Source organism: Pagrus pagrus (assembly GCF_965226575.1).
Source record: "Pagrus pagrus genome assembly, chromosome: 8".
NCBI lineage: Eukaryota > Metazoa > Chordata > Actinopteri > Spariformes > Sparidae > Pagrus > Pagrus pagrus.
The window spans coordinates 2,433,770-2,454,549 of NC_140192.1; the positions used below are offsets into that span (position 1 = coordinate 2,433,770).

The 20,780-nt window shown below is 43.9% G+C and overlaps 2 protein-coding genes across 2 annotated transcripts in view; both read left to right on the top strand.

The window, feature by feature from the left end:
- The window catches only part of LOC311260670 (tripartite motif-containing protein 16-like), a 1,855-nt gene extending 53 nt beyond the window's left edge, over positions 1 to 1,802 (top strand). Inside the window, exon 1 of the mRNA XM_084358802.1 lies at positions 1 to 1,802. This exon is cut by the window's left edge and continues 53 nt beyond it. Coding sequence (XP_084214928.1) covers positions 1 to 1,627 — 1,627 coding nt within the window. The 3' untranslated portion in view covers positions 1,628 to 1,802.
- Positions 1,803 to 4,634: 2,832 nt separating this feature from the next.
- On the top strand, positions 4,635 to 6,763 carry LOC311260669 (tripartite motif-containing protein 16-like). Its single transcript, XM_084358801.1, has one exon. The coding sequence runs from the start codon at positions 4,650 to 4,652 to the stop codon at positions 6,318 to 6,320; it is 1,671 nt and encodes a 556-aa protein (XP_084214927.1). The 5' UTR covers positions 4,635 to 4,649; the 3' UTR covers positions 6,321 to 6,763.
- Positions 6,764 to 20,780: the final 14,017 nt, after the last annotated feature.

Sequence of the window (20,780 nt, forward strand, 5' to 3'; positions counted from 1 at the left end):
CTCTTGTTCCATCTGTTTGGATCTACTGAAGGATCCGGTGACTACTCCCTGTGGACACAGCTACTGCAAGAAGTGTATTACAGACCACTGGGACACAGAGGACGAGAAGGGGATCCACAGCTGCCCTCAGTGCAGGAAGAGCTTCACACCGAGGCCTGAGCTGCTGAAAAGCACCATGTTAGCAGTTTTAGTGGAGGAGCTGAAGAAGACTGGACTCCAAGCTGCTCCTGCTGATCTCTGCTATGCTGGAGCTGAAGATGTGGCCTGTGATGTCTGCACTGGGAGGAAACTGAGGGCAGTTAAGTCCTGTTTGGTCTGTCTGGCTTCTTTCTGTGAGAAACACCTGCAGCCTCATTATGAAGCAGCTCCTTTAAAGAAACACAAGCTGGTGGAGCCGTCCAAGAAGCTCCAGGAGAACATCTGCTCTCGTCACGATGAGGTGATGAAGATGTTCTGCCGTACTGATCAGCAGTGTATCTGTTATCTCTGCTCTGTGGACGAACATAAAGGCCACGACACAGTGTCAGCTGCAGCAGAGAGGACTGAGAGGCAGAGAGAGCTGGAGGGGAGTCGACAAAACATCCAGCAGAGAATCCAGGACAGAGAGGAAGATGTGAAGGTGCTTCAACAGGAGGTGGAGGCCATCAATGGCTCTGCTGATGAAGCAGTGGAGCACAGTGAGAAGATCTTCACCCAGCTGATCCGTCTCATGGAGAAAAGACGCTCTGATGTGAAGCAGCAGGTCAGATCCCAGCAGGAAACTGAAGTGAGTCGAGTCAAAGAGCTTCAGGAGAAGCTGGAGCAGGAGATCACTGAGCTGAAGAGGAAAGACGCTGAGCTGAAGAAGCTCTCACACACAGAGGATCACAACCAGTTTCTACACAACTACCCCTCACTGTCAGCACTCAGTGAGTCTACACACTCATCCAGCATCAATATCCGTCCTCTCAAGTACTTTGAGGATGTGACAGCAGCTGTGTCAGAGGTCAGAGACAAACTACAGGACGTCCTGAGAGAGACATGGACAAACATCTCACTGACAGTGACTCAAGTGGATGTTTTACTGCCACAACCAGAGAACAAGACCAGAGCTGACTTCTTAAGATATTCTCGTGACATCACACTGGATCCAAACACAGCACACACACGTCTGTTATTATCTGATGGGAACAGAAAAGCAACAGTAACGAGTCAACAACAGTCTTATTCTAGTCACCCAGACAGATTCACTGACTGGCAGCAGGTCCTGAGTAGAGAGAGTCTGACTGGACGTTGTTACTGGGAGGTGGAGAGGAGAGAAAGAGGTGGTGTAGCAGTCGCATACAAGAATATCAGCAGAACAGGAGGCTCATATGAATGTGGATTTGGATACAATGACAAATCTTGGTTGTTATATTGTTGCACAAACAGTTATAACTTTCGGTACAACAATGTCGAAACTCCCGTCTCAGGTCCTGTGTCCTCCAGAGTTGGAGTGTACCTGGATCACAGTGCAGGTATTCTGTCCTTCTACAGCGTCTCTGAAACCATCACTCTCCTCCACAGAGTCCAGACCACATTCACTCAGCCTCTCTATGCTGGACTTTTTGTTTATGGAGACTCTGCTGAGTTTTGTCAACTCAAATAGACAGAAGTCATTTCAGGGTCAGAGGGTTAAATTCTGTTTCATTTCTTCGCTCTCTTCTTCTCTTCTCTCTTCTCCAAGTGCTTCTCCACCTCTCTCTCCACGGGGCTGCCTGCCACCAAGTTCTCTTCTCCTGGACTCTTCTGGGCCTCACAGCTGCTGAGAGCTGCAAGCTTCATTCCCAGCAGGCCCAAAGAACTTCTCCTCACTGCACCGCGTGGTCGATGTAATGACCATGTGTTCAATCTATGTGTCTGTTCACTGTTTTGGTGTTACTGTGATCTGCGGTCAGGTTATTGGTAGTTTTCTTTGCTACACGGTTAATTTGACGTTAGTTGAATAGTGCTTCACATGGACTCAGGATCTTTGCATGCAACTAACCATCTTCTATAACCTGGCATCACGTCACACACACACACACACACACACACACACACACACACACACACACACACACACACACACACACACACACTCCTTCAGCCTGGAGCATATCACACCCAAAACTCCCTTATGTTGCATGAAGCACTACATAATGGTGCCTCGTGTGAAGTGAGCACAACTGTGACATTTCTAATGCTACAATTCCATCTTATCCGGTTATCTTCCTTCTCTCCCTACTACAATTGTCTTTTTATAACTGTATTAAAGTAATGCGCAAATACACCTTTAAGTTGTATGCAGTGGACTGAGTTTATTCAGGCAGGATTATCTCATGTTTCTCACAATACACTACAATGAACATTGTGCAAAATAGTAGAGCCCGACCGATTCATCGGTAGGCTGATTTTATCGGACGATATTAGCCTATCACAGATATATATCGGTATCGGCGTATATATTGTCCACTATGCACCATTATGAAAACCTTATATTTAAAAACTATAATGCAGAAAAACATGCTTGGGGTAATTTAAAATTGGTGTAATGACATAGTTTGTCCAGCAGAATGCGCTTCAACGGGGGATGAAACAGCTGGTGCCAGGAAATGTAACAGCTACCTCACTAATGCTTAAACTATAAACCAGCACAAAAATGACAATAACCAACGTAACACAAGCCACCATGTTCTGAACAGACACACTGAAAACACGTACAACAAGGAAAACTTAAAAAAAACTTACTATTAATATGAAACTGTCAGAAAAAACTCGTCTCTGAAAAACCTTGAACATTACTGAAAGTAAACATGAAATATTTGCACCCCTGACACAACCAGCAAAGGGAGAGGAGTCTATGAATACAGAACAGGTTTGTGTTCTCTGTGGAAACTATTAAGAACTGAGTCCAATCAGTACCAGAGAACCCAGTGGGAACGTTTCAGAAGCCGAGCGTTTTTGCCTGCGCAGATTTAGTTGGTCAGGTAATTTTTCATATTTATACAATCGGGAGTCTGAACAGGGTGTTTTATTTTGAAAATTGACCGGATGCTCTATGCCGTTCCTGTGTCTCTGACTTCCTGCCAGCGCGATCTTCTCAGTGCAGCTTGTTGCGGCTTCCGTCAAAAATCGACCAGGCAGCTGGAACGCAAAGCAGCCGTGCTCGGCTATTAGCATCTATGTTATTAAAGTAACCCTCCAAACCCTGTCTGACATAATGAGGAGAATATGTTTGACTCATAATGTAAAATGATCCTGACTACATGTTATAAAACAATAAGAGTAATAAAATATAAGATAAAACATTCAGATATCAATAATCTGGTAGGACTCGTGCTCCACTAGCTTGAATGTTCATGACACCTCTGCTGTAAAGCTTTAATAACTTTAAGCTGATGATGAAAATATAAAGTCTGAGTCGTGAAAAAACATCGACTGTAAGAAATATGGACGGAGCTTCAGGGTCTGAAGAGTGAAGCCGATGTAGAAGTGTCTTAAATCTGACCTGCAGGGGGCAACTCCACTGGTTTCAAACAGAAGTCTGATTGTATGTAAGCTTATGAGAAAATGACCCCACTTCTGTCTTGATTGATGAGCTCAGTAAACAGTTTCCTGATGAGTTTATGGTCTCAATCATTAGTTTAAAGTCTTCTTCATCACAGCATGATGTTCCTTTAGTAAATTATGGTCCCAATCACAGTGAAATAGACGATAAAGCAGGGTATGCTAAGTGATGAGTCGCTACGGCTATCCTCCCCAGCTCCGCCCTCTTTTCCAAATACGGTCACTTCTGGTTCTAAAAACCAAGACGGCGACGGCTGCGATGCCAAAAGGCTTCAAAACGGTCGTCCTCAAACCAACAGGTGACGTCACGGTTTGAAAAAACGCAAACTAATAATCAAATACAACAAACAAACCAAAGTGTGTCAACTGTACAGATTGATTGATTCATATGGATCCACAGATGATCAGCAGAAGCAGCTGATCTGGTTCATTCTCGTCCTTCTGGATTCACAGTTAACTAATAACTGCTGTGATGAGTTTTGTTTCAACACGTCTGAAGCTTGAAATGCTGCTTTGGCTCAGGATGAGACTCTGAAGCTCGACTGTTTTGTCACAAGTGCTTCAAAGTCGATCATTAACTGTGTGAGACAACTATTATACAGCAGCTTGAATCTTTATGAGAGGTCAGTTTGATAACTCGCTGCTGTCAGTCAGCTGTTTTTAACCAGGAAAAGAAAAAGTGAACAGCATCAGAGGAAGAGTTAGAGAAATATCAGCAAAGCCTGAGGAGCCAAGAAACATTTCACAACTAAAAACTTTGATGTTTTCAAATGTGGAGCAGGTTTTAACTGAGGCTTCGTTGTAAAAGAGGAAACACAGTTCAGATCCACAGAGCGGCTCCTCGTCCTGGAGCGAGTCGCAGCTCCATCAGCCCTCCCTCTTCTTCCTCCTCTCACACAGCAGCTCCACTCTGTCAGGATGTTTCCTTGTTCCCTCCCCTTCAGATCTACAGTTTGTGGTTGGGTGTAACTGAGCTGACGGCCTCATTCACTGCACAAACACACCCTGTTCAGATCAGAGCTCAGACTAGTTTCAGTTATCAGGAAGTGAAGCTCAGACGGTCGTCGACACTGAGAGGTGAAATGGCGCAGAGAGCAGTTCAGCTGGACCGAGAGACTTTCTCTTGTTCCATCTGTTTGGATCTACTGAAGGATCCGGTGACTACTCCCTGTGGACACAGCTACTGCAAGAAGTGTATTACAGACCACTGGGACACAGAGGATGAGAAGGGGATCCACAGCTGCCCTCAGTGCAGGAAGAGCTTCACACCGAGGCCTGAGCTGCTGAAAAACACCATGTTAGCAGTTTTAGTGGAGGAGCTGAAGAAGACTGGACTCCAAGCTGCTCCTGCTGATCTCTGCTATGCTGGAGCTGAAGATGTGGCCTGTGATGTCTGCACTGGGAGGAAACTGAGAGCAGTTAAGTCCTGTTTGGTCTGTCTGGCTTCTTTCTGTGAGAAACACCTGCAGCCTCACTTTGAAATCCCTGTTTATGGAAAACACAAGCTGGTGGAGCCGTCCAAGAAGCTCCAGGAGAACATCTGCTCTCGTCACGATGAGGTGATGAAGATGTTCTGCCGTACTGATCAGCAGTGTATCTGTTATCTCTGCTCCATGGACGAACATAAAGGCCACGACACAGTGTCAGCTGCAGCAGAGAGGACTGAGAGGCAGAGAGAGCTGGAGGGGAGTCGACAAAACATCCAGCAGAGAATCCAGGACAGAGAGGAAGATGTGAAGGTGCTTCAACAGGAGGTGGAGGCCATCAATGGCTCTGCTGATAAAGCAGTGGAGCACAGTGAGAAGATCTTCACCCAGCTGATCCGTCTCATGGAGAAAAGACGCTCTGATGTGAAGCAGCAGGTCAGATCCCAGCAGGAAACTGAAGTGAGTCGAGTCAAAGAGCTTCAGGAGAAGCTGGAGCAGGAGATCACTGAGCTGAAGAGGAAAGACGCTGAGCTGAAGAAGCTCTCACACACAGAGGATCACAACCAGTTTCTACACAACTACCCCTCACTGTCAGCACTCAGTGAGTCTACACACTCATCCAGCATCAATATCCGTCCTCTCAAGTACTTTGAGGACGTGACAGCAGCTGTGTCAGAGGTCAGAGACAAACTACAGGACGTCCTGAGAGAGACATGGACAAACATCTCACTGACAGTGACTCAAGTGGATGTTTTACTGTCAAACCCACAACCAGAGAACATGACCAGAGCTGACTTCTTAAGATATTCACGTGACATCACACTGGATCCAAACACAGCAAACACACAGCTGTTATTATCTGATGGGAACAGAAAAGCAACAAACACGAGACAACAACAGTCTTATTCTAGTCACCCAGACAGATTCACTGACTATCTTCAGGTCCTGAGTAGAGAGAGTCTGACTGGACGTTGTTACTGGGAGGTGGAGTGGAGAGGAGGAGTTCATGTAGCAGTCGCATACAAGAATATCAGCAGAGCAGGAGGCTCATATGAATGTTTATTTGGACACAATGACAAATCTTGGATGTTATATTGTTTCACAAACAGTTATAACTTTTATCACAACAAAGTCCAAACTCCCGTCTCAGGTCCTGAGTCCTCCAGAGTTGGAGTGTACCTGGATCACAGTGCAGGTATTCTGTCCTTCTACAGCGTCTCTGAAACCATCACTCTCCTCCACAGAGTCCAGACCACATTCACTCAGCCTCTCTATGCTGGACTTTGTGTTTCTGGAGACTCTGCTGAGTTTTGTCAACTCAAATAGACAGAAGTCATTTCAGGGTCAGTGGGTTAAATTCTGTGTTTCATTTCTTCACACTTGTTGTGTTTCCATCATTGTTGCTGAGAGCTGATTGTTGTGGCGTTTCTTCACTGCACACAGATCACCTGTCAATCAAACATGATGGGCGGTACTCTGACGTCTTCTTGTTGTTCTGTAAATGTTGGACTTTGTTCAGGCGGCGCTCCTTCCTGTGTCTGTTCAGCCACGGAGGCTCTCGCTGCTCGTGATGACTTCAGTTCACGTGATCGTAATCAATAAGGAGATGCTTCATTATTTGCTTGTACACAGCTGAGATTCTGCTCCAACACACTGATTGTGTGGATGAAGTCAATCTGTTCATGAAATCATTGAAACAAGAGCGGTTTAACAGACTTTACTGATGGACGTGTGAACAAACTGAAGCTTTAAATCATCAATAAACAAACATGAACAAAGTCTTTTCTTCTCGTCTTCATTCAGGGTTTCATACAGAGCTGACGGAGAACATGTCAAACTAACATGAGAGTTCATCAGCTGAAGTTTGGGTGCAGTACTTGTATTTTACAGCAGTATTTCCATGTTCTGCTCTGTTATACTTCCTCTCCACTACATTCTGGAGTCACATATGGAGCCTTTACTAACTTTAGTTACTAGTTACTTTACAGATTACATGCTCAACCAGAGCCAAAGTCGTGCACTTTTAAATGTATTTGATGGAGATTATCAGAAAAATGTTGAATGTCTGAGTTGACATTATTTACATGTAAATAGATGTATGATTTGTTTCATTTATATTTCTGATACTTAAATACATTTAATATCAGATGAGGAAATGAGTCAAATGTGTCAAGACTCCAATTCAAAGCCCTGATTCTCCACAATAACACATTGTTCATTATAAATACATCATCTTTTACTCAGCAAGTTAACTTAAATGGCAAATTAAACAACTTTATATGCACAAAGTTAAAGAAAATAAAGAACTATATTGAGTTTCTGCTCCTGGGGTAAGTGTTTATTTTCAGTGATATTATTATAAAATTTAAACTTGGACCATGTTCGACTATATGAAGTGCACCCATTGTGTTTTCTAGCTAATAGGGGCACGTACAGCTCATCTGCAGGATTATTCTTGTATTAAACATGTAGGCAAGAAAAAATAAATACTCCATTCAAATAGACAGAAACACTTACTGTGCCAGAACTATATGAATAATCAATGTAGTGTAAATGATCCATGATTATAAAAGCCTGCGTTCATCTGGACAGAAATAATGACATCGATCTCCGGAGTGTATCCGTCAGTACTGAATGTCTTCACTACAATGTGTACACGATGCTACCCGAGCTTATAAATCAAAAAATCTGGATTGGAAAATTTGAATCGGTTGATTTAACAACCACTGTGTGCTTTCCTTCTGTGTTTGGACTGAATGCAGTTGATTTCAACTCATTCTCTACAAACCGCTCGACATTTGGAGCCAGCTGCTCATCTGGTGACAAAGAAGAGGCAACTGGAACAAAGGAAATTACTGTGATGAGAAACAATAAAAGCTGGTGCTTTGACAGGGCTTCCAGGGGAGATTTAACTCACTCTGCAGCCAAGAGACACCATGTTTTCAACAGATGCTCTTTGAATCCTGAAAAAGAGGAGAGAAAAAAACTGAGCACAGATTACTGGAGCAGCTTCTTCTCACAAAAAAAGCTAAAGAAAGAAAAGAAAAATTTGCATCTGTCACTGTCGGGCAAGCATCTGGCGGCAGGCAGAGTCACCTCTGCTTTTCTAATCTGAGCTCGTGGATGGAGGGAGGTGAGGAAAAACAAGGAGACGACAAGAGGAGGTGTGTTGAGGTAAAAGTCAGCAGCCATGTGGCTTCAATCTCTCCCTCTGTTGTTCCCTTTTTTAAAAGTTGGCTGCTTTGGCTTTGTGCCCCGCGACTCCCCGGTCACCCTCCACCCCTCTCCCAGCAGAGTGTGGACGCCAAAAACCAAGACTGTCGTGTCTTTAAACAGAGCGGCTGCCAAGAGCTCGGCTGCAAGAATACATCTTCATCCTTTCAGTTTGAAACAACTTTGAAAAGAAGTAAAAGGTAGAAGTTACTGGACGAGTTTAGCAACAGAACTGCTTGGATATGTTCAAGAAAATAGTTTACTATCTGTAGTTTTCTATGCTCAGTTGGTTTAAGTTTCTGCAATCAGGCTCATATCTTGCAAAACACAATCAGGCTGAGCATATGTATGTCTTCATATCATTAAAACTGCATGCACTCTGTTCATTGTTCGATGCTATCTAACCATACTTAGGTTCAGTTGGGCTACCAGGCGTAAAACAACAGAGGGAGAAACTTGTTTGGCCTGGATATTTACTGCTGGATTACTCCCGGCTCACAGTAGCACGTTTTCAGAAGCAATGCCAAGAGCTCGTATCGAGGCCAACGTAAAAATATTTATTAAATATTTACGACAGGAGGATTAAGAGCGTTCTGTTTGTTTGACATTATAGCCCGGCTGACAAATCTTCTGTTATGGCAGTGTAAATCACACACAATGAGAAGAATGTGTTTTTATGACCATGAATGATGAAGCCTTGGCTCCGTCCCATTAAACCTGCCCCCGCACTGGACTTCCTGCCCCCGCACTGGACTGCGTGCACGATGGAGTCGAGATGGGCAGGTAAGAAGTCGCAGGTTGAGCTCAGATGATTAAAAGCTTCTTCATCATTTGAGGCACCAGGTTTGACCTTCGCCACCGCGGCACGCGCTGTACGTTTAGATTAAAATTCACCCGAGCGCTCTGAATTGTTAAACACTCAAGTGAAGAAGCTCATAAGAGCCTCAGAGCTCGACTCTTTAAGAAAATGCTTCTTCTCCTAACGCACAATTGGCCTCTTGCACCCAGGCCTGCACCGTGTAATCCCTGGAATTACAATGCAAATGAACAAAAGGATATCCACAATATGAGACGCGTGGGCTCCGTGTGACAAAGCAGCAGGAGATGGCCTCTTCTCAGGCAGCGCTGCACGGTTAAGTGCTGCGTTGCATTAGCCACAGTGGTAACTGTCAGCAGGCGTGATGCATTTCCATAAATCCACTGAAAGCTTTTGATTAATATAATTTGCTCGGCTTCAGTCGCTGCACTTTTATGAATTTATTATCGTATCGAGAGGACAGCTGCTGTTTGCCCCGTTCCTTCAGCCCAACCTTCATCCAGGAGGATTTAATGTATGCAGTTGTTTCTATAATGGAAGTTTTTAATGGATTATTTGTGTAATAAACAATAGATCATCGGGGAGGTACAGCTAGTAAAATGGGATGAAGAGCTAAGAGCTGAATTTTCAAGGAATTGTTTGACACGATGGGATTATCTCCGAGCGAAGGACGGAGATCTCGTCCACTCCGGTGTGCATTAGTCTGTAGATTGTAGACTTGGGAACAAGACAACACACTGTATGATGAGCTGCGTGTAGAGCAGCTCATGTGTGCACTTAGATAGAGAATATATGGGGTTTGTCAAGAGGAGGATGGGAGAGACCAGACCAACAATACAGACGAGCTGAAGGCTGTTATCAAAGCAACCTGCGCCTCCATCACACCTACATGCTGCAAAGGAGCCCTGAGTAAGTATTGAGCGCATAAATGAACATTTCTGTATTATAAATCCTTTTTATTGATTGGTTTTATGTAATATTCTAATATTTTGAGATGATTTTGATGAAAGTTTCACTTTTTGAATTAATTTACAGGAACTTTTCAATGATATTCTACTTATTTGAGATACACCTGAATATTGGTGGACTGTCAGTCTACAAAATAACAAAAGGAAGTTGTGTTACCTCCCAACACTTCTTCTTCTCCTTATGGACCATAACAAGTGTTTGAAACAGAAACAACAGATGTCTGCTGAGATGTCAAACATGTGTTGTGGAGGCTTGTTGATGCACTGTAGCTGCGTCCGATTAGACAACCTGCAGTTACAGTTATCAGTGTGTTTGCTGCATTTTTTTATTTGGTAGTTTAAATACTGTTAAAGGTGCAGTATGTAGAGAAAGAGAACGATCGAATGGTTTCGGGCCAAAATACATTTCTGATCTGCTGCCACGTTATGAACCATCCAGACCTCTGAGGTCATCAGGCTCAGGTCTGCTTTCAGTCCCTAGAGTCAAAACTAGACATGGAGAAGCAGCGTTCAGTTACTATGCGCCACACATCTGGAACAAACTCCCAGAAAACTGCAGGTCTGTTCCGACTCTCACCTCTTTTAAATCAAGGCTGAAGACCTTTCTGTTTGCCACAGCCTTTCACTGAAGCAATTTTAAGACTTTGAACTGCACTGTGACTTTTATTTTTTCTCTGTGACTTTTGTTTTCTATTATTGTGAATAGTAATTTTTGCTGGATTTCTGTTGATCATTGTGATAGTTGGGCGACTCAGACCAATCCAGGGCAGAGTAAATACCGGGTTCTGGGAACGCCGGAGCTAACAGGAAGAAAAGGTGTTTTTTCCTATTAAGCTGTTTTACCGCTGGATTGGGGCCAACTCAGGGCCGAGTGGAACCAAGCGGAGACAAGGTGTCTCTTAAGGTTATCACCGCTGGTTGGCTGCTTTTTCAGAATTTGTAGCGTAAACAAACTGAATTCACGGTGACGACCGGGTCTTAAGGATAAAGTGCACTGGGACGAGTGACAAGTAGAACAATGGGAGATAAATCCAGCAAAAAACCAGGAAGCTGGTGTAAGAAACCTATTCTATTTTAGCCTACTTTCCTATTTCTTAACTTGTTTTAATGTTTTGTTTTAATGTCTATTTCTTAACTTGTTTTAATGTTTTGTTTAAATGTCTATTTCTCAACTTGTTTTAATGTTTTGTTTTAATGTATCTTAAATGTTTTACTGTAATTGTATGTGCCTGTAAAGCACTTTGAGTTGCCCTGTGTCTGAATTGTGCTATACAAATAAACTTGCCTTGCCTTGCCTTGCCTTGCCTTCAATTTTAAAATTGATTACAGTGGATTCAGATCAGCTGTGTGAAAGCAGCTTGGGTCGTTCCCCTCTCAGCCAATCAAGGTGTGACGACGGCCCTTTTTGTGAAGGCTTAAGAGAGGTGGGGAACGACACCCGGGTCAGACTGGTTCTGATTCTGTCCTTGACTCACTGCAGACCTCATCCCAACAGTCCCACTTTATTTCACTGAGAACTTGAGAGGTTGTAAAAGTATATTTCAGTTTCATTATTTTCCCCTGAAGGCATTTGTTGATTATTATCCAAGTATTTGGTATTCCCCGGAAATACACATATTGTTTGTTTATGTATTTATGTGCTTGTAAGCATTTCACTGCCAGTACCGCCACAGTTGTACTTTGTTTATATGTGGTGGACCCTGCCACCTTTTCTAGCTTCAAACAGTGATCTGGGACCTTATTTTCCTCTGAGAACAGCTTTAAAGTGGTTTTAAAGCAACACATTTGTTGTAAACACAGGATTGCACACTGCAGTCGTTCTCCTGCGTCTGGTCGAGCTTTCTCTGACACTTCTATAGGCCCGGTACCTGACATTCTCAATTAACTTAATGAGCTGACGGGAGTCAGCCGGCACGAACGCACATAATTAGATTTAGCAGCTGAATTACTGAATGACAGTGATTGTCACTGATGAGCAGATTCAATCAATCCAGACTAAATGGCAGACATGAAGCAAGGCGAGGCCACAGACTTGTTCTGTCATTGCTGCTGATGAGCAGGTAGCCTTTCATTACAGCAAACTGACAAATGACTCCATAAATAAGTAAATACGGGCGAACGTGTCTAAACAGAGTGATGAAGGCAGGGCTGCTGTTTGTGTCAGTGTGAATATAACGGCAACAGCACGTCTCATTACTCCTACAACACATTTTCCTTGTTTTTGATGATCCATGTTACGACCCCGGAGGTTTTCATGTCTGTTCTTCAGTTTCCTCTGTGCTTTAATGCCCTTCTGTTGTGTTAGCTGAAGTCAAGTGATCGCCAAAGTCATTAGGATTCATCCTCTGGGAACTGGGAAGAGAAGTTAATTAATTTGAACTATTCTCATGTTTGTGTTTACAGTTATTTGCATGTTACAGTAACAGTGACCTGTTGATCTGCTTTTCTTGCATTTACCTCAGTCCTGGTCCTGCTGGCTCCTGATTGGTTTGTTGGTTCGGGGACATATGAGTGAGAGACATGAAGCGGTGTGTTGTGAACGCTGCTTCATATTCAAGTTATCCGCCTCCATCCTGCTGTCTCTTAGTTACCAAGAGTAGTCCAGTCAGCGCCAGCGCACCCCTCACATTCCTTCTGCACGGAAATATCACAGCAGTCCATTCAATATGAGATATTTTATTAAAAACTATCAGCACCTGGAAACCATGCTTTCTGTGCCAATCCATCAAACAGCTGTCACCTTTAAACCTACCGAGGTGAAGTCAGGGGATCATTAAAGCAGGATTCATCTTCTGGGGTGCATGAATGTCTGCACCAAGTTTGACAGCAGTGTAGGTACTTTACCTTTATGAAAAGTCAGCAGGTTACACTGCAGACTCACCAGGTGGTGAAGTACAATCCTCCACATCAGACTGTTCACTATTCCATCATGCAGGAGGTGGACAGCGCTGATGGATGATAAAAAATAAAAATGTCAATATCAGCCTGAGATATCAGCAAATATGAATATATATTGTTGTGGGAACAGTGTGTGTGTTTGTGTGTATGCGTAGTGTGTGAAGGGTGCTGGTGCTCCTGGCTGGTTATTATGTCCTCGCTGTGCGAGGCAGCGATGCTGATGACAGTGGAGTGAAATGATAGTCCTTCAGTTTGTCTCTGGAGAGTCGCCTCCCAGGACTCAAGCCTCCGCTCAGCTCTCCAGCACCTGGCTCAGCTTTCACACACACACACACACACACACACACACACACACACACACACACACACACAGACACACACACACACATACTTTAACAGCCAGCGAGAGCACACACAATCACTTACTCACGGTTATTAACACACTTATGGCAAAACATTAATGCACAGACATACTTGATGATCTCGTACTAACGTGGATGCATGTGCACAGATTTGTAATGTCTTGTCCCCCTTTGACTGAACGCCGTCCGTCAGGCTCCGGTCCCTGCAGCGCTCAGTGACACTCTCTCCTGGAAGATGTTTAAAGCATTGAACTCAGCTGCTCACATAAAATAATGCCTCAAATAGTTGTCTAACAAACAAAGAGACAGCTCGAGGGACGGAAAAGACGGAGAAACTTTTCAGATCACGAAATACTGGAGCCTTCTTATAAAAGACATCATGTAAATGTTTTCTTCCTCGTGAAAAGTCAGTTTGTACATTTAGCAGCTGTTTGAACACACTGTTTACACTGATTTCACCATTTACACTTAATTAATGAAGGAAGAAACATTTTATTGACACTAAACATGTCAAATTTTACAAATACCCTAAACAGTAACAGTAACCAATATAGGCTACCTGTGGAGAAAGTCACCAGACTCCCTTTGAAAATGTCTCAATTTAGTGAGTTTTGAGTGAGGAGAAACTTTATAAACTTACTGAAACGCTGTTTCTGACAAATTCTACATTACCAGGGCTTTCTTGTAAATTCTGCATTAAATGTTAAACAATTAGTTGTTTGTGGCAGGTACATCTTCTCTCAGCAGCTGTTTGAACACACTGTTAACACTGATTTCAACATGTTATACATATATAAATGCTCAGTGATGTATGTTTTTATTTGCACAGAGCAGTAAATGAGACCCAATTTTTTAATACCAAGTGTGAACTGACCAACAAGAATCGGACACAGCAGGCGTCGACCCAAAGGCACAACTCGTCGACGGTTCAGGTCAAGGAAGCAGTCTTTACTGAAGGCAGGTAGCGTGGTCAACGAAACACAAAGGGCGAGGCAGGGGTGAGGTAAAGTCCAAACAACACAAGGAACACTTGCTACGAAGGACGAACACGAACTGGCAGAGAGAGCAGGGAGCACTCAGACGATAGACACAAGGGATATCAAGACACAGGTGAAACACAGGAGGGCAGGGAGGCGATCTGAAACAAGACGAGAGTTAGATAACAAAACCAAACAGGAAATGTTCAGACGTGACTTGACACCGACTCGTAGATGAAACACAGAGGAATCACACGCACTGGAGGTAATCGCAACGAAACACATCCATCCTCCCTGTAATGATCAGGTGCCAGTTGTTTTCCTGTCTCTTGTCAAACCTGCCTCCGCTCTGACACACCTTACCACATGTGGAAGAGGGCTGATTGAAGCATTATCATCAGCTGGTGGGCTGCAGGTGCTCCCCGGGGACTGATGGAGCACCTGAGACGTGATAATCAGCCTCCATGAAACCTCCCCAGGCTCATCTTCTACCTCCGTCCTTCCTCCTCCCTCCTCCCTCCTCCCCTGTTCCCAACACCTCTCTCTCTCAGTCTTTCTTCCCTTTGTCTCGATTCTCTCTAAGCTATCATCTTTTTTTTCTCCTCCCCCACAATATTTCTCCCTCATGTCCACTTCCATCAACTCCCTCTCTTTTTTTACCTCCAGTCATTTGCTTCTACTGTCCCCCTTTTTCTCACCTCACAGTCCTTCAATCTCCTGTAGAGTTTCATGTTGTCGATAATAGTTTGCGTCTGCTGCCGTCCTCTTGTTTTGCCGCTCTTCTTTCATTTTCTGTCTGAGTCAAGTGCATTTTTGCTATGCAGCCGTGGCCTGGAGCCAGAGACAGACATCGAATTACTGTCTAAAGGCTGTTCAGTGTTAATGAATGAACCAGGGTTGGGTGACGTCCACCAGACTGGTGAAAAGACGATGTCAGTTTCTACTTTTATAGATACATTTTTCTATTTTTTCACAAGGTAACCACAGAAGAATATAACCTTTTTAATAACAGTAATAAAAAAAGCGACAGTGACCCGGATGTGAGCGGTTTGTAAAGTGTTAAACGTGGAAAAAGGCTGAAGAGGTAAGAAGACTTGAAGGGGAGCACAGATGGTGCTGCCCAGCGGTTCTGGCTCCTCTGACAAGCGCTGGCTCGCTGGATCTCTCTCCACTGGTTTGGAAAATGACAGGAAGCTGATGCAGAGCGGGGCCGAGCTTCCCAGAGGCTGACAGCAGACCTGATCATTATGACCTTTTATTAAAAAAAATCACACGCTGGCTGTGGTTTATTTCTCATACTGAAGGTGCTCCCTGATCTACCGGTCAGGAGAGGTTATTTCTGCCCATCACCCCAGTCTCATAAAACCTGCAGTAAAATGTCTCCTCGCTGTGTCCTAATGAGCTGCTGTGGCTTTCAGTGGAGACATCTGCAGTCCTGAGGAGGTCTCAGCTTGGTTTCTACCCTGAAAATAACAACATGATAGGAGAAACCCTGAATGTTTTGTGGAAACGAGCATACGGCAGCTAAAACGACTAAATGTAATCATATCAGACGAACACAAAATGAATCAGCAGCTTAACTAACTGTGTTACTGAGCTGTCATGATCATTTACCGTACTTCTTTAAACCGTGCTGCAGAGTTTTAGATATTTCAGTGTGTTTTCTGCTCTCTGAGGCAAAAATCAAGTGTTATGTTTGAGATGTTTTATCAATTAAAGTCGTATCGCAGCAAATTCTTTTAGATCAAGCTTGTCTTTAATGGAGAGATTTTAGAAAATGCACTTATTTGCTCTCGTCAGTTAAACCAGAAGATTGACATCACTGTCACGTCTGCATGCTGAGTATGTGCTTCAGCCAGCAGCCTGTTAGCTTAGCTTTTAGCCAAAAGACCCAAAAAGAGAGGGAGAAACAGCTGGCTGTCCCCCGACCAGCACCTCTACATCTCACTAACTAGAGTCGCCACTTTTGGCAGGAGAGCACAGTGATGTTCACTGAGGTGACGAGTAGTTTGAGATTTCGCTGTCTTGCAGTGAGTGTCGTGAACTGGTGAGATGCAGACGAGTTGGAAGGAGGACTTTGTTAGCTTTCGGAGTCCGAGTGTGGACAGCTTTTTCTTCTTGTCTTCATGCTAAGCTAAGCCAATCATCTACTGGCTCCAGTTTCATATTGAGGAGAACGATTAATTTCATCTAAGAATCCAACTTAATTGGATTTGCGTAAAGCTACTGGTGCAAAATACTGGTGAGTGGTTACAGTTGTTGCCTCAAAATCAGTTAAATATTCTCCTCCATCATCGTCCTACGACAACTCACCTCTCGAGATCTCAGAGGGAGACTTCACCTGGAACGAGACTTGTATTTAACAAAAAAGGTGTTACAACGGGGTTACGTTGCAGCCGTTGCAGTCGTGTCTCAGCTGGATCGATTCCTACATGTTGTGGCAAGTAATGAATCATGAACACACCAAAACAAGTTTTTGGTTTCATCGGCTAGTGTCAAGTCGTCTTCGTCACAGCATGATGTTTATTCAGTAAATTATTGTCCGGTTTAGAGTAAAAGAGACGATAAATGACTGACTACCACTCAACCTCGGCTCTCAGTCCGATCCAATCCGGATCTTCTCGTCCAAATATGGCAACTTCTGGCTCCAAAAAAACCAAGATGGAGACGACCAAAATGCCAAACTTCAAAATGGTAGTCCACGAAACAACGGCTGACGTCATGGTGGCACAGGACACGTTTTTTATCTCACTCAGCCTCTTGTCCTGGCTCCTTCTCCTTCATCCTCGTCTGTCTCATCTCTGTTCACCCTCAGTCGCAGGTCGGGATTCACAGAGACAGACAGAGACAGAGAGCCGCAGCTCATCCACAGAATAAATAGTTTTTTGACCTGTTCTCTCCCTGAACGTCACTGAAGACACTCTGAACCACTCACAGCCGTTCTTTGATCCGGACAAAGAAAGAACAAGAGAAAATCCACACACACACACACACACACGAACACCTGTTGTTGCTTGAAATGATCACAAAGCCAATGTGTTGAATCGTATATCAATACTGTAATTACTCCTTTTTCTTCAACAGAGTACATTAAAATTGATATTTCATAGCAAAGAGCACAGATAAAAACACCCACTGTACAGTTAATGTGACTCCACGAATGGCAGTTTAACGACGGAGGCAGTAACAGATACACAGTCACCTGTAGAGCAGCACTTTTTTTTTTTTTTTTCACTTCAAATGGCAAAAAGCATGATTGAACTGCAGAAACAAACATTTTAAAATACTGTCTCAACTTAGATCTTCTTCAGGAATACGTCAGCGTGATTAGAAACAAGTAAAACATCGATACAGTAAAGAAGTCGGACAAACATGGCCGTGTCTGAAAAGTGCCTGGTAACCACTCAGTGTATGATCCAGGTTTATATCGTATCCGTGTTCATTGGACTTTAAATGACACACTGAGGTTGAAGTGTGGACTTTCAGCTTCATGGTTTTTAGGGGGATTTAAAAAACTCTCAGAGGAACTGGATGAATTTTATTCCTACACCCGCAGGAGATTTTTGCCTTTAGAGGAAAAGTTCGACATGGTCGATTGGGTGTGAATGTAATCACCCTCGGATTGAAGCTGACGGTCAGCATTTTAAAGGATAAGGCTCAGGAAAGAAATAAAAAGTTTCTTTATTGTCAAAAAAAAAAAAGACAAGAAAAATCTGCAATGCATTAATCCTTCTTGCAAAGCTCTTAACAGCCGGGCAACTCTTTCAGCTGTCAGAAGACTGAAAAAGTGCTACACAAATGTAGAAAATAACCATTTATATGTTGCTCGCGACTGATTTTAAGTGTAGAACAAAGTGAAATCAACAAAAACACGACCCCAGGCTGATTGAAATGAAAACTCAAAGTTTCATGCCAAATTAAATTAACAGGAGTTTGACTCGCAGCCTCCTGATTAAATTTAGGAACATAAATGCCAATAAAGGGTTGGACTATGACAAACCCAGTCTGGCTGTTAAATGCCGCTGCAGCGAGGTGAAAGTCAGGCTGACGTATGTCGACGCAAAGAAAGTAAAGGGATCGTCCTGCGTGTGGCAGCGTCAGTTTTCAGACACAGCCATTATCAGGATGAAGGAGAGGTATATGATCATTTTGTACTCGAACAGGCACTAACTGTAAGAAGATGTCTCTTCGTGGCACAGAGTCAGCATCTTTGTTCCCCCATGAGTTCACTGCACAGTAACATCTTTTTCCATGGATTCATTACGTTTCACAACACGACACAGATACAGACGTTTTTCTCTATCATGGTTCATTAGTGATTTTCTGTTCAGCTCATAATCAAAATGTCACATTCAGAAAAGGTACAGCAGATTCACAAATAGATTCACTGAGCAAGATAAGAAAACCAGAAAAGTATTTTCACAAGCAACGATACCAAAGCCTAACTGCAGTAACGCACATCTCTACATTGATTACTGTTCACATGGCAGAGGCTGTTGTTTGCTGCTGTTTTTTTGCAGGGTGCTGTGGGTTCGACCCCGCAGCCGAGACAATGCATCTGTGTGTGTGTGTGTCTACGGGCGCACGTTGATGAAGCGTCATCCGTGTGCACATTCGTACTGTATAAATGACACTGATGCAGCTACGGGTGGCACAAACTACTCGGGTCACTGCAGCACCGATCTGGTGATTAATCACACACACAAGAATGCACGCAAACATACGTATGTGTGTGTGTGTGTGTGTGTGCCTGCATGTTTCAGCGTAGGTTCGGCTGGTTGTCCTCTTCACTTCTCGGCTGTAATTAACATGATTGGAGAGCGAGGGGATGGATAGAAACACAGGAAGAGATGGTGCTGATGAGGCTATTCACCCTGCTGTGTAGCCTGCCTGGCGCCTCTCCTCAGCAACAAGCTGGCATCTTTTGTCTCCAACGCTACAGCTCTCATCATCGAGTGTGTAAGTGTAAGTGTGTGTGTGTGTGTGTGTGCGTGTCTGCCGAACGCTCATGTCAGGAGCACTCGCTCGACAAAGTTGATTACACATTCATTAAAGCCCCAGCCTCTCGTTCACCAGCTCCACTTGACCCGACCAAGTGACGGGGCGGATGAACATGAACGTACTCTGTATTTAGACCGGGGGGGTTTTGGATCAGGGCACCGTGTTCAAATTAAAAATTAATCATAAAAAAAAGGTTCAAGGATGATGATGAAGATTGGAGTAGCAGTCTGGATATGTTATATAACAGGCCTGTCATCCCCCCTATAATCAAATATGATGGGCTCGGTTGAGAATCATTTTATAGGATCTTTCGATCTTTCTTCAAACACTAGTTTAACCTCTTCTAGCCCTAAAATAAAACACTTCACCACACCCGACACTTTGTTTAAGAGCCACCGATAGTAATTATTATCAGACCTGCGGAGGACGGACTTTGATGAGTTTTTTTTTTTTTTGATGGTGGGTTTTTTTTTTAAATGGCGGTCATCAGTGGTTTTAGTCATGACAGCCCAGCACTCAGCGCCTGACGTATGCTGTTCTTCGTTCTAGACCAGCAAAGTGTTGGTGCCGGGAGCCAGTTCTTTTCCTGTTGAAACCCAAAGAACTGATTCCAGGGAAGGCACCGGCTCAGAACCAGCACCTGAACTGCCTTGGTTGAAAAGGGGTTACAGTGCCCCTTTAAGACCGAGCTACAAAATAACCTGTAAATATGTAATGATATTTTTGCCCTTGTAAACCCACGAGGGTCGGGCACTTTGTGCGCCTGACATGACAATAAAAGAAATCAATCAATCGACCAATCAATGACTAGACCTCAGCAGGATAAAGCTCCAACTGCAGCCATTTCCACCGACTGTGATAAAGATGCCAAGCTGGCTGTGGGGATCGGTGCAGGTTGTGCACTGAAACGATACTAATCTGGATTCATAGCCGTCATGAGAAGCCGAGGGTCCGCGTTAGCTCCACAGTTAACCACACAGGAATGTGGCTGCTGACGGCTGCTGCTGTGGCTGTCGCCGTGATCAGACTACACACCACTATGTGGGCATCGCTGGGGTTATGCCAACAGCAGCTGCTATGGCTGTTGCTGTCGGGATTGGCTGTGACACATCAGTTTTTAATGCTGGTGCAGTGTTTGCTTCTGTCGGTTCGTCAGGAGGAAGCACAGCCTCGTTTACCCTCCTGTACACTTACTGTTTGAGCTAATTTACTTGCAGGAGTCCACGCAGACGAGGAGCATTTCCCTTTATCCAGCTCACTGACTCCAAATCATCACATCAGGGCAGGAGGCATCAAGGGTGCAGGTCTCGTTCATACTGTAATCAGATAACTGCGTTTCTAATGTCATCAACCGTAATGTTCTCGCTCTCTCCCGGCTCGCTCTCTTAGGTTGAACTGCGATGATCCCGAGAAGGTCGGCTGCCTTTTTTAAACTCCCCTTCTCAACCCAGCGTTGCGTTATTAATTTTAGGCTGATATGCATCTCTGAATGTTTAAAAAAAAAAAAAAAAAGGAATGCACCACTAGAAAGCTGAGTGATTGTGTGTCAC

Coding starts and splice junctions, on each gene's coding strand:
- LOC311260669 (XM_084358801.1), top strand. CDS start 4,650: ATGGCGCAGAGAGCAGTTCAGCTGGACCGAGAGACTTTCTCTTGTTCC.